The following is a 17,188-nucleotide window of genomic DNA, read 5'->3' on the forward strand; positions in this document are numbered from 1 at the left end:
AATGTTAACCTGTAGAGTTCATCTCCAGCCTAATCTATAATGTCTCACCTTCATTTCAGTAGAATGAACAGCAAACTGTTTTCTACTCCTGATAAATACAAAGGGTACACAATTTGTTGGAACAACAAAGAAATGAGTGGACGGCATCCATTGATTATTTTTGGTTTCTGCCGCCTCTTCAGAGGTTTGAACTCATAGATGGGTGGGCATAAACTTTGTTTACAGCAGGACAAAAAACTATTTAGACAGTCACCAATTGTGCAAGTTCTTCCACTTAAAAAGATGAGAGAGGCATATAATTGTCATCATGTAAACCTCAACTATGAGACAAAATGAGAAAAAAAATCCAGAAAATCACATTGTCTCGTTTTTCAAGAATTGATTTGTAGATTATGGTGGAAAATAGGTATTTGGTCAATGAAAAACGTTGAACTCAATACCCTTTGTTGGAAATGACAGTAGTCAACTGTTTTCAGTAAGTCTTCACAAGGTTTTCACAAATCGTTGCTGGTACTTTGGCCCATTCCTCCATGCAGATCTCCTCTAGAGCAGTGATGTTTTGGGGCTGTCGCTGAGCATCACAGACTTTCAACTCCCTCCAAAGATTTTCCATAGGTTTGAGATCTGGAGACTGGCTAGGCCACTCCAGGATCTTGAAATGGTTCTTATGAAGCCACTCCTTTACCCGGTCAGTGTGTTTGGGATTGTTGTCATGTTGAAAGATGCAGCCACGTTTCATCAACAGTATTCTTGCTGATGGAAGGAGGTTTTCACTCAAAATCTAACCATACATGGCCCCATTCATTCTTTCCTTCACATGGATCAGTCATCCTAGTCCCTTTGCTAAAAAACAGCCAGAGAGCATGATGTTTCCACCCCCATGCTTTACAGTGGGAATAGTGTTCTTTGGAGGCAACTCTGGAGGAACAAGCCCTGAGCACCAGAGCGATAGAGGCTCAGATCTATTACACCAGACAAGACCCAATGTGTAGGCTGTGCAAAGATAAATGAATATATATATATATATATATATATATATATATATATATATATATATATATATATATATATATACTATACTGGAAACTGTGAATGAAGCATTGAGGGCAATTTCTACCACAACCATCACAGAAACCAATGAACTGGTTTACAGTTCAGCAGCAGTGATCCTTGAGCTGCTTGGCTACAAGAGCAACCATGGAAGAAAACAGTACCCACCATAGAAGCAACGGTTAGAGGCCAAAATCAAGGCAACTCGGAAGGATATGAGTAAGCTGACAGAGGCTCAAAGAGGTACAATGAGAAAGCAAGTACCTAAGAGATACAGCCAGATGCCCATACCTGAAGCACTGGAAACTGCCAAACAAAGGCTCCTAGCCTTGAGCAGCCGCCTAAAGAGGTACACAAGAGACAATGAAGCCAGACGAATAAACAAGCTCTTCGCAACTCAACCTGCAAAAGTGTACGCTCAGTGGCAGGGTCAAAACAGCCGAGCAGACCCACCAAGGCTGGAAACTGAACAGTACTGGAAAAGTATATGGGAGAAAGAGACAGCACATAACAGCAATGCCCAGTGGCTGGTCTCTCTGAGAAAAGAACATAGCAACCTCCCTGAACAGAATCCTGTAACCATCGCAGTGGCAGACATCCAAGAAAGAGTCTCAGCTATGAAGAACTGGACAGCACCGGGCCCTGACATGATACATGCCTACTGGCTAAAGAAGCTTACCGCGCTCCACGAGCGCCTGGCAGCACTAATGAACCAGCTGCTAAGAGATGGGACTCACCCCGAATGGCTAACGGAAGGGCGAACGATCCTGATCCAGAAGGATCCCTCAAAGGGTGCAGTCCCATCCAACTACCGGCCAATAACCTGTCTGTCCACAACATGGAAGCTCATGTCAGGCATCATTGCAACAAAGATAAATAGGCACATGGATCAATTCATGAGTAACACAAAGAAGGGCATTGGTACAGACTCCAGAGGAGCCAAACACCAACTCCTGGTCGACAGAACAGTCGCTCAAGACTGCAAGTCACGACACACCAACCTGTGCACAGCCTGGATTGATTACAAGAAGGCCTATGACTCAATGCCACACACATGGATCACTGAATGCTTGGAGCTGTACAACATCAACAGGACTCTAAGAGCCTTCATAGGAAACTCAATGAAGCTGTGGAAAACCACCCTTGAAGCCAATGGGAAGCCACTTGCACAAGTGTCCATCAAATGTGGGATATACCAAGGTGATGCTCTGTCCCCACTGCTGTTCTGCATAGGTCTCAACCCCCTCAGTCAAATAATCACCAAGACTGGCTATGGATACCGACTCAGAAATGGGGCCAACGTCAGTCACCTCCTCTACATGGATGACATCAAGCTATATGCCAAGAGCGAGCGTGACATTGACTCCCTGATCCACACCACCAGGATCTACAGTACTGACATTGGGATGTCATTCGGGCTCGAGAAATGCAGCCGGATGGTGACAAAGAGAGGCAAGGTAGTCCACACAGGAGGGGTCTCACTCCCAGAAGGAACAATAGCAGACATCGAGGACAGTTACAAGTACCTTGGAATTCCACAGGCAAATGGCAACCTGGAGCAGGCTACAAGGAAAGCTGCAACAGCTAAATACCTCCAACGAGTAAGGCAAGTCCTGAGAAGCCAGCTCAATGGCAAAAATAAGACCCGGGCAATAAACAGCTACGCACTGCCAGTTATCAGATACCCTGCAGGAATAATAAGATGGCCAAAGGAAGAGATACAGACCACGGATGTTAAGACACGAAAGCTCCTCACCATGCATGGAGGGTTCCATCCCAAATCCAGCACCCTGAGACTGTATGCTAGCCGCAAGGAAGGAGGCCGAGGACTAGTGAGCGTAGAAGCCACTATCCAGGATGAAACATCCAAGATCCATGAGTACATCAAGCTCAAGGCCCCAACTGTCAGTGTGCTCAGTGAATGTCTCAGGCAATGGAGAGCAGAGGATACAGTGCTGGAGGACAGATCCTCATGGGAGGACAAACCCCTGCATGGGATGTAACACCGGACCATAACTGAAGTGGCTGATATCAAGAATTCCTACCAATGGCTAGAAAGGGCTGGCCTACAGGACAGCACCAAAGCGCTCATCCTGGCAGCCCAGGAACAAGCCCTGAGCACCAGAGCGATAGAGGCTCAGATCTACCACACCAGACAAGACCCACGGTGTAGGCTGTGCAAAGAGGCGCCTGAAACAATCCAGCACATAACTGCAGGGTGTAAGATGCTGGCAGGGAGAGCATACATGGAGCGCCACAATCAAGTGGCTGGAATAATATACAGGAACATGTGTGCAGAATATGAACTGGAAAGCCCAAGGTCAAAATGGGAAACACCTCCGAAGGTGGTAGAGAATGAGAGGGCAAAGATCCTGTGGGACTTCCAGATCCAGACTGATAGGATGGTAATGGCGAACCAACCAGACATTGTAGTGGTGGATAAAGAACAGAGGAAAGCCGTTGTGGTGGATGTATAATGTATAATATATATATATATATATATATATATATATATATATATATATATATATATATATATATATATATATATATATATATATATATATATATATATATATATATATATATATATATATATATATATATATATATATATATATATATATATATATATATATATATATATATCAAAAGTAGCATTTATATATAAAAATATATCAAAAGTAGCTCGCATGCCAAAAAAGTGTGGGCCTCCTGCAAAAGAGGCAGTAATACCAGCTACATGTGACTTTCACCATAACGTCTCACCTCTGTAAAGGGCTGTTTTCCAATATGATTGTAAGTGTTGGCAGAAATAACTGAGAATGAGTAGAAGTTCCCTTGATGAAAGTGATTAGTTACAAGGGGGTAGCCTCTGAACTGTGAAAAAAGCTAAACAAGACCTCACCAGATGGATTTAGGAAACTTTAAACCTCAAAGTCTTTAAAAACTGCCGAATACCTTTTATGTTCTCATAAAGCTTGTACCTGGCTAGTGCAATAGAACAGATGCCGTTCTTTGCACCCCGTTTTTTAAGATAATTTGAACTGCAATGCTTTTAATGAGAACGGGCTGCAGTTTTACAAGTGTCATTTTCTCTACCTCCAAAATGAAATTATGAAATTAGGCAAAATTTAATTTGAACCAATTAAAAGAGCATTACCAGACATCATGCGTTTTATTAGATCATTTTCTGTGATATTAATCATTCTACTTGGGTGCAGCAGGCATGCAGATGGAGTGTCAAACGCTGTAAGGCGACCTCCTGGGGGAGGTATCATTCCAGTTACAGTTAAAGCCGCCAGTCCAGCTGGCTGGGAATCCATTCAACCAACTAATATGTAATTTAAACCAAATCACAAAATTTATGTCGGAACTCTTCTTTTTTCTGTATGTTTGGAGTCGTCTTATCAAATTTCAGAGTTTTATTTCTCTTTGGAGCTTACAGCATAAAGCGCCCTTGTTCTTTTTAGTACTATTAGCTGGAGGTTTCACTTATAATACTTGTAAATTACTTGTGAGAGAAACAAAGCACAGAAGTAGAAGAAAAAAACCTCGCATGAATAATAAATAAACTAAAAACATAAAATATAAGCTGTAAAGGAACTTTGGTAATGCCGTAGCACCCTGGCTTTAAACCTTGTTTCCTGCAATTCTCTTGAGTCCAGCCACTCAGACTGAATATGTTATATTAAATATACTGCAGCAAGACCCAATGACATATTGCAAATTCATTACATGTGAAGGGCTGCTTTGGAGCCATAAATGGAGAGAATGAGATTGAAATTGAAAAGTTCTTTGAAACAAATATCATAAAACTCCTTTCCTGTACATACTGGGACACACTTGAATACCTCCTCTCCTCGATTGCGCTCATTTTATTACATATAAAGTGTCAGGTACGAGTAAAAGAAGTATAATTATGTTTTTCATGTCACGTTGGTCATTTTTCTCACTGATCAGCTGTTTTATACCCAAGCGAAGCTGTAGTTTCAATAGGAAAAAGTATAGTTTGGCGTGTTCTCACACAGGACTACCGTTTGCCTGCTCACATCCAATAATTGTGCGCGCATTTCACATTCTTTCGCAATATCAGTATAAGGCTCATGTAATATTCATGAAGTAAACTCGCATTTAGTAAGACAGATATTTGTAATTAGATCCCAGATGACGGTGTTTGCCTTTGTTTTACTAAATTTGCTCAATGTCATCCAACATTTTGTCCTGGAAAATAGGGGAAACAAAACACTCCGGTTAACATACAGATGAATAAACAAAAGTGTGTCCTCTAGCTGTGACTTACACTGAGGTATGAGGCTTTATGATATCAGCAGGACTGATAACGGCCTATCAGTTTTGTCCTTTACAATGTGTGTGCAAGCTGTCGAATGGAGTGGTTCCATAAACTCCCATTTCCTGATCTGGTAAAGGAATACTTAGTCCGCCTGAATGTGTTTTTTGGGTTAGCCTCATTGACTGTATATGAGAACTGGACTGAGTGACCCCTCACCTCTTACATTCCAAACAGGAAGTACCCATTGGTTCCAAGAAGTCAAAATCCCATAGACTTCTATAGAGAAATAAACAGCTATTACTCAGAATAACCATTCTTGCTCTGCAACCTTCTGTTCTTGCTTATCCTATTTTTTTCTTTCACGATATTTTTTTTCTGTAGCGCAAATTATTAAAGTTATAAACTGACCAATCAGATGCCTTGTCAGATGTTTGATTGACAGAGTTTGTGTACCTCACTTCTGATTGGCAAAAGTGTTGCTGTAGAAACGTTGGCTCAGGCCAATTCAGACTAATTCCAACTTATTGACATTGTCTGGCTCCAACATGGTGACATTCCCATCATGAAAAAATGGCGACTGAATTGACTTAATTTTGTTGGAACTGTAAGCAAGTTGTTTTTCTATGGCTGAAATCACAGTCACTCGGTCCAGTACTCCTATACAGTCAATGGTTAGGCCACCTTAGGGGATGTTTTGCCATGTGTTTACTGGTTCTCATCACATATATAAAACAAACAAAAATATTTCTAATAAGAAGGTCAAAGATGTTGTATAATTATTCAAATCAAACTCTATTTTTAAAGCACTTTTCATACAACAGTCATGCAAAGACTTTAAATATATAAAACAATTAAAAATGACATTATAAAACACACAGAATGCCTCCCACTCTATTAACACAAAAATGATATTTTAATAAAACTCAATATAGAAATAGAAACCAAAGTGGAAACCTGGTTTAATGCTGCTGTTAGGAAATTATATTTTGGGGATCTGTCTACACCAGAGACCCACCCACTCATTATCTCAGAGGGTGTCACCATGGGATACACCCAGATTACGGCAAGCAGGCAGACCCCTGCAATGAGGGTTAGTCATAAAGGAAATAACTGGATTCAAAACTAATTTTAAAAAGACAAAAATGCATAAATGTAAAAGCAGAGATTAATAAATCACAAAAATAAATATAGCCAGAAAAACAACTGACTATGAATAGAACATTGAAAAATATTAAACATCAAATAAAAATATTTCTAATTTTTAGCTAAAAGTCCAAATTAAAAGAAAGGTCTTGAGTCTTTTTTTACATTAAACATTATTTCTAGTTTACCCAAATTTATATGTTTATGGTATAACATTTTTTTGGGCAGAAATGTGAAGCTTTCAGTGTGTTTAAACATTTTTGCAGACGAATTGACAGTTTAAAAAAAAGTGCCAGATGGTGTGGATGCTGTGCCAACCCCACCTAAACCTTCCCTTGGAGAGATTTAAACTAAAAAAAGAAAGAAAAAAGAAAAGTCTTGCATCTAAATTTGATTAATGGCTGTCTGCATTTGTTGCAAAACCTCTCGATCATGATGTACCGTGCGCCTCACAGCCTGGATTTAGCTTCTTGATGAGTAACAACAAAAAGCGCGTTAACAGCTGGTGTAATCTACCGGGTTCTAACTTCTTTTTTTTCTGACTGTTTTTAGGTGTGATGGGTGAATATGAGCCGAAAATTGAAGTCCATTTCCCTAGTTCGGTTCTGGCGGCCAAAGGAGTGACTGTCAGGCTGGAGTGCTTTGCTCTGGGGAAGTAAGTAAACAAGGACATATTGGACAAACATAGATAGTTGTTTATTATCGCAGTATCATATTAATCACTAGTACAGCAAACAACAAGCCCTCATTGCTCTGTTGCTGTGAGATCCTTTAGATTATGCTGCCTGTGCTCCGTCTCTTTTCTTTAAATTTCATTATTCCATCACCTGAATGGGAAGCAGGCATATCTTGACTTCAGGCAGTATGTTAAGTGAGTGGAGAGAAGTGCCGCATCGTAATTTTGCTGTTAGATGGCATGTTAGTGTACGGGGGAGGGAACCAACAGGGAATTCAGCCCTAGGGAAGCATGTGTTCTTATAATTGAGAGCCCTAATGTATCTGTGTTTCCTAGTTGCTTTCAGGGCCTGCTATGAATTTATAAAACCGAGGTTATGGGTTTAAAAAAATGGAATTGATGATGGTTTTTTTGCCAAGAGGGAAAACATCTTTTGTCCACAGAGAATGAATTCAAACCGCTTGGCACAGTTCCTAAAGTGAGTTCAGTTTTTACAAATGGCTGCTTTTGACAATGAAACGAAATGGTTCTTGGATGTGAAAACTTTTACTTCTAAAACAAAGGAACTAGTTTTGCACCTGGAACCACTTAACATGCCGGCCTTACGGCCATGTCACACTGCCACTACGTACAATTTGTGCATTGTCCACTGTGCATTGTCCGCATTTACTACTGACATATAATTGGATATACAGCGCACATATCACAATAAAATTACATAATTGGCACACGAATCATGAAAAAGATTGCATATAAAGAGCGCAATAATCACACGCAGTTCATGCACGATAGCTGTATTGTGTGATTTAAATTGGCCGATCCTTCACCTGCTTTGGACGGGCGGTCAGGTACCCCCCACCCCCTGGCGGACTGCGTCGACTGGCGCCCAGCAGCCAACTTAGAATTGGTGCGGACCAGTGGAATTTGATTGTTTATACAACTAAAACATCGCTGTGGCTCCTGACAGACACTGTCCATGGTGCTGACGCGATGTGATTTCTGCTCAGTGCTCTGAATTGTCAAAGTGAGGAAATTAAATGAAGCGGGGGTTTACATGTTCTGGTGGTTTATTCATGATACATCTGTAATAATATCACATAAAGAACATTTAATTGATGTATGATCAGTTTTCATCTGGGCCATATGCTCGAATTGTATCTAGTGTGACATGGCCTTAAAACCTGTGTTTGCATTAATTCAGATTACAGTTGAATGTAATAGCTTTCAGCTAAATGGAGGATAAAAGGTACTTTCTGAAGCCACTGTGGGTTTTAGTGGGGCTATCATTTGGTACTTTTTTGTCTCCATTCAGGAGTGTCTTTGCATCAGGCCATTTTTTGATGTGAAGTCACCAAAGCCTTTGTCACAACTGCTCTTTGGGCTAGATACGGGGTATATGCGGGCAAAAAATGGATAAGGACATAAGGACAGCGTACAACAACATCATCCATATGTCAGAAGTAGGGGCAGCTTACAAATATGTCACGATACCTCACATACAACAACAGGAAGTTCCATTTTCATGACGTCTCTTGTGATGGTCATACAAGCCTTAAGGAAACTCAAGACACACCTGCATTCTCCATAAATTGTCGCCCCTCCTAAGCTGTTCCAAAAAATATAATTCATAAATAGACTGTTTTGTTTTATGCTGCCAACAACGGCCAGACACAAGTAGCTCCAACACTCCTGAAATTGTTGTGGGTAAAGCAAGTGTGGAAAGAAAAAAGAAGATTAATGCTTTGAGACTGAATCTGCTTAAGTCACTTTGTCACAAGGGATTGTTATTCTTCAAATTCCACTTGCAGATTAATACATTTTAGGCTAAATAGTCTGTGTGACAAGCAAAAATTAAATGTACTATAAGTACTTGCCCGCTCCTGCTAAGCGTGGCTTTAGGCAAGTGACGATGAAAGTAAAAACACTCAGATGTGGGTTTATTTTCCACATGTATTTTTTACAAAATGTTAATCATTTCAGGGGCTTAAAGCAAAAGGCAACTAAATTTATTTTGACTTAATTACTTATTTATGCCAGTTGTGGAGTTAATGTATATTTACATCATCAGCTTATTTATTTTTTGTAATGCACACAGTTGGGGGTGTCGCCTTTAAACTCATGTTTTTAGCTCTAATTTGATTTTAATTAGCATGTTCCAACAACTGTTATTTTTTCAAACTACTTTTTTTTCCCTCATTTTTTGGAAACAATAATGAGACTAATGTAGTTTTATAGTTTGAAATGAATGACACGATTCATATATTTCTGGACAGGTTTTTGCATTGAGCCTTTTTTACTATTTCAATGATTTTATCTGGGAAGGAGGAGTTGTTTTTTACACAAATACTTCTATAGCAATAAATAAACCAAACTCTCTATTATATTTGGAGTAGATTGAAGGGATGCATGGTGGGGCAGTGGTTAGCATTCACCTAACAGCGAAGGCCCTGGTTCAAATCCTAGCTGGGTCCTTTCTGTGTGTTTGCATATGTCCCCCATGCATGTGCGTGGGTTCTGTCTGGGCCCGGCTTCCTCCCACAGTCCAGAAAAATGCTTCATGGGTTAAATGGTGACTCTAAATTGCCTCTAGGTGCGCATGTGTCTGTGATGTGTGGCCCTTCAACAGAGCGGTGATCTGTTCAGGGTGGACCCCACTTTCACTCAACAGTACCTGGTTTGGCAAAAGCAACCCTATGATGCTGAGAGGGAGTCGATTGGTTGGTGGGTGGGTGGGTGGGAGGGGGTGAGGGAGGGAGGGCGGGCGTAGTCCTTTACGGTTAGGATGGCCACAAACGGAAAGATTAAAAGGGAATTCAAGTCAATTTAGTAGAAACCCGCTTGACCGCTTCCAGGTAATGCTTGTTTGGCATTTACTTGCTTGTGATTAAACGTGGATTCTTGGACTGCTTTCCTCCTCTTATCTTCAGCTGACATTTACTATTAAACAAATCAAAACAGCAGATTTTTTTTGTCGTTTTTGTGTTTTTTTTTTACTGTACTTAAACCTAAGTAATGCATGGATCTCTTGTTATTGTTCAAGTAATGGTAAAAAAAATAAGGTTTCCAGTAAATGTCAACTAAAAGAAAGACATTGACATGTCTCTGATTCTTTTCTTTTACAGTTATCCCTTATTAATCGCAGGAGTTACATTCTAACAATAAGCCGTAATAAGTGAAATCTGTCAAGCAGGCAGCTTTGTTTTTACTATTACTATAATGTGTTAAAGTTGTAAACCTCTCACTCATACACTTCTCTTAGGCAGACATGAACATTTTAACACTTTTCTCTCTTGTTTAAACTCTCAAAGTTCAAACCTTCATGGAGAAAAATAAGACCAGCTTTATAGAATGTAAAGAAAGATTTGCCAGTGATTAAATATGTATGTAAATTTGGAAAACTGAACTCATTCTGTATAGCAGATACAGCCCAGAGGACAATGATTAACAAAGGTCTAGAGCCAATCAGGTCGCAGTACACTACACAATGCACTCTTAAAATAAATAAAAGATGCAAAATTACCCTAAAAAAATCTGCAAACTGGGGGACCATATTACGGCGAGGGACTACTGTATCTCAAATGGGAAGCCACAGAACAATCAGCACCATAGTGTTTATTGATTTTGTGTACTGTTGTGCGGTTTGTGCTGCTCCAATACTGGGACCCCACCAGTTGTTGAACGTACTCTGTTACAACTGACCTTTGTTTATCAACAAATTATCAACATTAAATTGATGCACACTGTCCTTTCATTTCAGGCTCTCGTGTCTATTGTCCATGCTACGCACACACAGGCTTGGTGCAAAATGTAAAAGTTGTGCAAATTTTATGAATCTTACAGGACAAACTCCAATTATTGATTTATTTTTATCAGTTTTCAAATTCAGTGGCTGTGGGTTTTGGTCTTAAAACTTGCGTAATGAGGAATAAACACAAGAGTTTTGAACATGGAAGCCTGAAACACACACTACATTGAATTACATACAATTTTGGTTGCTTGAACATAGATTTCTGAGCCCGGTGTGAATGTCGCATAAAAGAGAGAGCCTAATGCTGAACAGTCCAGTAGTTTCACTTCTCCTGCCTTCATTCAGGCAAATTATATGTGATGACTTTCAGTCAGACAATGATCCCACTGTCTGCTCCTTTTACTCAGAGATGAATGATTTATCAATGTTCCCCATTAAGACATGCTCGTTTTTATATAGTGCTGAAAATGAAGTTAAAATGGGGTTTGTGTTCATGTTGATCAATATTTATGATGGTACCGCTATCTAGTTAGGGGCAGTTCTTCACTTGTTCCTGCGAAAGCTCCTTGTCTGTTTGATATTCACCAGTGGTGATGCATTAAAGGCCACCTTCAAGGACAAAGACAGAATGGGTGCAGCAGAGGAAACTCCTGAAAATGTAATTTTATGAGATTTTTCACTCTAAAGTAATTCCAAAGAGTTATAATACTGTCACTCCGTTAAGGCCTAATGAGGTGATGAGGTAAAATTACGGTTTTATCCAAGTCATTTCTTGATAATGAAAGAAAATATGTAGATTCACAGTTGTTAACTTAGTACTTGAAAGTTTAAAACTAAAGGCAACCGTCTGTGATGAGAACGGATGGTGAGAAAACTCAGACTTAGACTGGGATGGACTGATGGTGATTGATGCTTTCATAACAGCTGAACAGACCATTACTGTCTCACTTCCACTTCTATCATAAAGTTATAGTAGTCTGTAATGCTCCCTCGGGCGTAAGATTATTTACAAAATCCAGACCAGTCTGTTTTGGAGAAAGTAATGCATTCATTTATCTTTTTTAGGTTGAAGTCCTGCAACTCCCTTGATTAAACTCAGCTAAATGTGCCTTTGTTATTAAGTTACACCTTTTTAAGGCTCCTAGTTAAACCTTAGTCACAGGGGGATTGGCCTGTACGGATTCTGTGGGTTTTTGGGTTGTCTAAGCCAGTGGAGGGTTGTAAATAGTTGTGGCCCCATCTTAAAGGGAGCGCAGGTGTGTCTTGAGGTGGCTAGTTCGGCCACCTCAATTGACGCTCTGAAAATGGTACGTACAATTGTCGTGCATGCGGTAAGTGTATTGTGAAGTAAGATGAATATAAGTTGCACGCACTTATGTCTTACGGTGCCCTTTCGCCACACTCCAGTAAGGTGCGTGACCTGGCTTTTACTGACCGAGTGTAATGCGCCACTCGCTCACACTCATCCTACAAGTACTTGATATGCAAGTACTTGTAGGATGCCCACATAAACTATGCTCCGATCATCTAATTTCCTCATTTCTAACAGTCAAGCTTATCATTTGAACAGCACTGACAGGCCCTTTGCACGATTGATAGGATTTGGGGGGTTGAAAAAATGAAAGATCCGTATTGTATGCCTGCATCTCATCCTTACTTACCCTTACGAGTAGTTTAAGTGTTCCTTCTGACCGTTCCCCAGCATCGTGCCTGCAGAAGAAAATGTGCATGAGCATTTTTACTCTGCAGGCTCACCAAATGGCCCACGACCTTGATTTGTTTTTATGAAGGTTTGCTCATTTTTCACCCGCAGACAGCCATTATCCACCCGTAAGGGCAATTGTGACTAAGGCCTTATGTATGTGAGTTGTTAACCCCTTTGGAGATACCCAGAACCATAAGTGAATCACATTCAACTGGAGTTTAAAGGAAGTCAAGACTTCATTCTGTCATCAACTGATGCCATCCATTCATTGGAACACCACAGATCAAAAACAACTACTTGTTTAGGAGTTACATTGCTTACTGTAATATAACCATGACCAGGACATGGAGTGTTCAGAAAACCAGCTAGTCCTTCATCTTCTCACAATTCTTTAATCAAAAGAAGTTTCACATTTTGGTTATTTGCCCTTCCCTGAAAATCACACTGAAGGCATTGTTCTTTCTTGAAAAATATAATTCAGATATTTGTGTCCATTCCTGTCTTTAAATGGCTAGATAGCCTGTGTGAATTCATACTATAGGGAATCACTCAGGATTCACTTGCAAGTCAGCCAAGTCCTTTCACTGTTAGGCAGACCAAAGTTAATCTGTTTGGTCCACAGCATAGTTATATTATACATATACCAACCAAAGCTAGCATTCTAAAAACATGAATTTTGATTTACAGCAAGGAAACAGCTTCAAGATAACAAAAAAAACTTTAATTTTGGAGACACTTAGCTTTAAGAAAACTTTAAAACCTGCTTTTATACAGACACTTTAAAGTCAACTTCAAACCTGTTTCCACATCCTGTCTGTATAGAAGTTATATCTGTTATGATTTACTTTAATAATACCTATTATTAACTGGTTTATTTTCCTGAACTTGCCTTCTTTGATGTTATCTATTTTACAATAACGTAAAATAAGTCACAAACTTAGTGAAAAGTAAACAAATTGTTTTAAATAATACTTGAGTAATAACAAAAGGATATATGTTGTCTATTATTATTTTTGACCCTTTTGTGGGCAATGAACCACAAACATTAACTACATTCTGATTAACTCATAAAATAAAAAATAAAAAAACAAAGTTCTATTTTGCTCTTAAAAGTGTCAAAATTGAACTGCAGAACTTTTATTTAATAGCACAAATAAATTGCACAATCTTTTATGACAGAAATAAACACGCTGTGACTCAGCCTGCTGCTAATAACATTGCAATACTTCTTTGTTGTCACACATAAAGTGGAGCCATCTATGTAAAGTAACAATTATTTCTCCGAGCCGCTCCGGAAGAAGAGATGAATCAATAAGTAGGAGTCAATAAAACTTAGAGAGAAGGTCCCAGAGGTCCAAATGTAAACTACACTCTTGGCTTTCATAGGAAGGATAGCAGTCCAAAGAGAGAATGAAAGAAAGCCACATTGTTTGTCTAATTATTTTCTGTGACAGAAGGGAGAAAAAAATGTTTCTGTGGGTTTATATTCAGTCATATAGGATTTGATCCAATGCCTTTGGTGCTGGTTCAGCTTTCCTTCTTCTCAATTCCACTTCTAATATAAAGTAATAGATGTAACCATGCGTCGCAATTTTGACTTTTGGTTTGATAAAAAACCAACAATTGAAAAGAAAACACATTTTTAAATCCTCTGTCATCGATATAAAAGCAGCTGGGAGCCTAAAACGCTGTTTTTTGAAGGAATATTAGGGTGCAAAGTTCTCTGCAGTTCAAAGGGCTTCATTTAATTGACTGCCCATTCAACCCACTCAATTCTACTCAAAATATCATGACATGTGTTGGATGCTTTTATCCAAACAGCCGTAGAGGTGTGTGGATATACAGTACTTACAGCTTTCGCGACCCCAGAGGGAATTAAACTCTTGAATAAGCGCTAACGCTCCTCATGGAGCAGCACATTATCAGCGGCATCATGAGGAGGCTCTTAACACATCTGCTGCTTTGGGTAATGCGCTCGAGAGATAGTTGTTTTAGCTGAGATCATGAAGGTAAAAAAGGATCATTTGGATCTTCTATATTGTCTTTTTGCATTGTCTATAGTTTAATAATGTAAAGGGACTTGGTTCTCGTATGTATTCTTCATTTTCATTTTGAGCTTTTATTTTTGAGGGCAGAGCACTTGTATGGAAGTCTAATTAAGATGTAATTTCAGATTGGCCCTTGGGCTCAAGCTTTAATTGAAAGCGGCAGCACCTCTCAGTAACTGGAACTATCTCACAATCTGGGGTTGTTGTGTTGTCTTGTTCTAGTTTGGGGATATTTTGAGTAAAAAGTTGTGATATTTAAATGTGTTTTCTAAAGAACAAGTCAATTTGTCTTAGAGAAATGTTCCAACTTAAGCCATTGTGTCTTTCATAATAAAAAAATTAATTTAAATCAGAAAATAGACAGATATTTCTGTTAAAATGTAGTTTTTAAGTTGCAAAATGTATTTTTATGGCCTACAACAGTCCTTGACTGCAATGGCCGTGTTGTTTTCGTAATTCCTTCTTACTACATGTTTGATTAAAGACTTCAGCCCCGCCACGGCATACTGAAAAACTCATTAAGTCACACCTAGAAACCGGTGAAAATGAATTTAGGGCAAAGTGAAGCTTTAAAATTATTATGGGATGGCCACAGGACCTATGGCTAGAAAAACCATTTTGTGGCAAAGTGTGAAATTTGGCAGTTTTTACATTTTGACCCAATATGGTAAAAGAAAATGTTTTGTGCACACACACACCACCAGGATAAGTCTATAACCACAAAACAAGTTTCATTGACCTTTAACCTTGAGAAGAGGCTGCCATCTTGACCAAAGTGGCAGGGACAGAGGGGTGAGTGAGGGGCTTGAAACAGCTGCTGAGGGACATTGGGGGCGGGTCAAAAGGGGGCACTGGGTAGCTGCTTGTGGCCTGACTTATGTATGTATTTAATGGAAAAAAATAAATAAAAAAGGACCAAGATGGTCAGGATTTTTCTAAGCCACTGACTTGAAGAGTTTCTTGTTTTCAAAGTGAGGGCGCCGGCCCCTCCTGGCTGCTCCGCTCTCCTCTGAGCATGTGCCGTCCCTCATTACTCAGCCTCCAAACCGAAAATCCTGCCGTGGACTCACAAAGATTCACCGTCATGTTCCAACCCCTCCAGGTCTCTGCGGGTTTCCTTTGTTCTCGGGCTTGTTGAGGGTTTAGTCAGAGCAAAAGGTCTCCAGAATTTTTCATTACTAACATACAAAGTGTTTCACAGCGACTCCATGCTGTGCTTGTGAATTCAGATTCCATCAGAGAGGACATTGTTCTCTTTACTTTCGGATGAAATGCAGAAACACAAAAATAAAACTTTTTTTTTTTTCAAATGTGGTTGTTCTGCAGGCATCATATTCATTAGTCAGGAGATGAAAAAAATCACTTTTTCAACCACATTGTGGCATTTTCAGCCTCAGTAATATCAAAAAATTGTGTTTGCAAATTAAAAATCCAAATGACAAGCTTCAACTAATGTTCTATGGAACATTAGTCACACAAAGCTCTGATCCTAAATGAAAAGTAACACCTTGTTTAATTCAAAGCATGTCTGGAATCCTAATTTGAGTCTTGGTTGAAGCCAAGGGCAGTTCCTTGTCCTTGCGAATGGATAAGAAAGCTCAGGGATGTTACATTTCCATCTCCACTAAATGATTGATGGATTCACAGGAGGTTCGTGTGGTGTCACATTTCCATCTTTCAGAGAGCTGTCAACTCCACTTGTCAGACAAGAGAAGACTGACACTGAGCACATTATAGGGCGTTCTGTCTCGCCGTGTGAAATTCATCTGTCGGGTGAAACTGAAAGGATAAAAAAAGGACGTGAGAGGATGATTTGATAGTGTTTGGCAGATAAAAACAACAATAAATTCTCATTTTTACGGCTCGCTGTGTTGCAGATGAAAGACTAGCACAAATTATAGACAATTTCTTTATAATTAAATTGAATTATGTTTTAAATTAATCCTAGAAAAGTTAGTTAACTAGAAACAGTGATGAATAGATCAGTCGTTAAACATAAAGGCTGGCTTTTTTTACATCCATGAGTTGAAAACAATCAAAGTTTTTCTTTTTTACTTGTGTTTTCTCGTTTTATGCTCTATGGGTTTGTCTGCTGAAACAAAGCCCTGATAAGTCTCATTATGCAAACATGACATTTTTCAACACAGTGTTACAGCGCCAATCCTTGATTGCTTATAGAAACCGCTTGTGTTTGTGTACAACTGTTTTCTTCTCACAGCCCGGTGCCGACAATTACATGGAGGAAGATAAATGGCAACATTCCCAAAAGAGCCCGACTTCGGAAGTCCCAGGCCGTATTAGAGATTCCCAACATTCAGCAGGATGATTCAGGAGTTTACGAATGCAAAGCTGAGAATCCACGAGGAGGAACTGCTTTCAAAGGGCATCTGCAGGTCTACAGTGAGTCTCACGGCACTAGTCGAACAAAAGAGAATCGCTTTGTGTTGTTTTGGAAATGTGGTGTGACCATTCAACAGAAAAATAACTCAAACTCTCAGTGTTTGGTCTTTTATTCAGAAACGAT

General features: G+C 39.5%; 1 protein-coding gene across 2 annotated transcripts in view; it reads left to right on the top strand.

Moving 5' to 3' along the window:
- The window catches only part of cntn5 (contactin 5), a 178,790-nt gene that overhangs the window by 110,871 nt on the left and 50,731 nt on the right, over positions 1–17,188 (top strand). For both annotated transcript variants that reach the window (XM_023961649.1, XM_023961650.1), the window contains 2 exons: positions 7,040–7,142; positions 16,883–17,064. In XM_023961649.1, coding sequence (XP_023817417.1) covers positions 7,040–7,142; positions 16,883–17,064 — 285 coding nt within the window. The remainder of the gene's footprint in view (positions 1–7,039; positions 7,143–16,882; positions 17,065–17,188) is intronic.

Source organism: Oryzias latipes, chromosome 13, assembly GCF_002234675.1.
Source record: "Oryzias latipes chromosome 13, ASM223467v1".
Taxonomy (NCBI): domain Eukaryota; kingdom Metazoa; phylum Chordata; class Actinopteri; order Beloniformes; family Adrianichthyidae; genus Oryzias; species Oryzias latipes.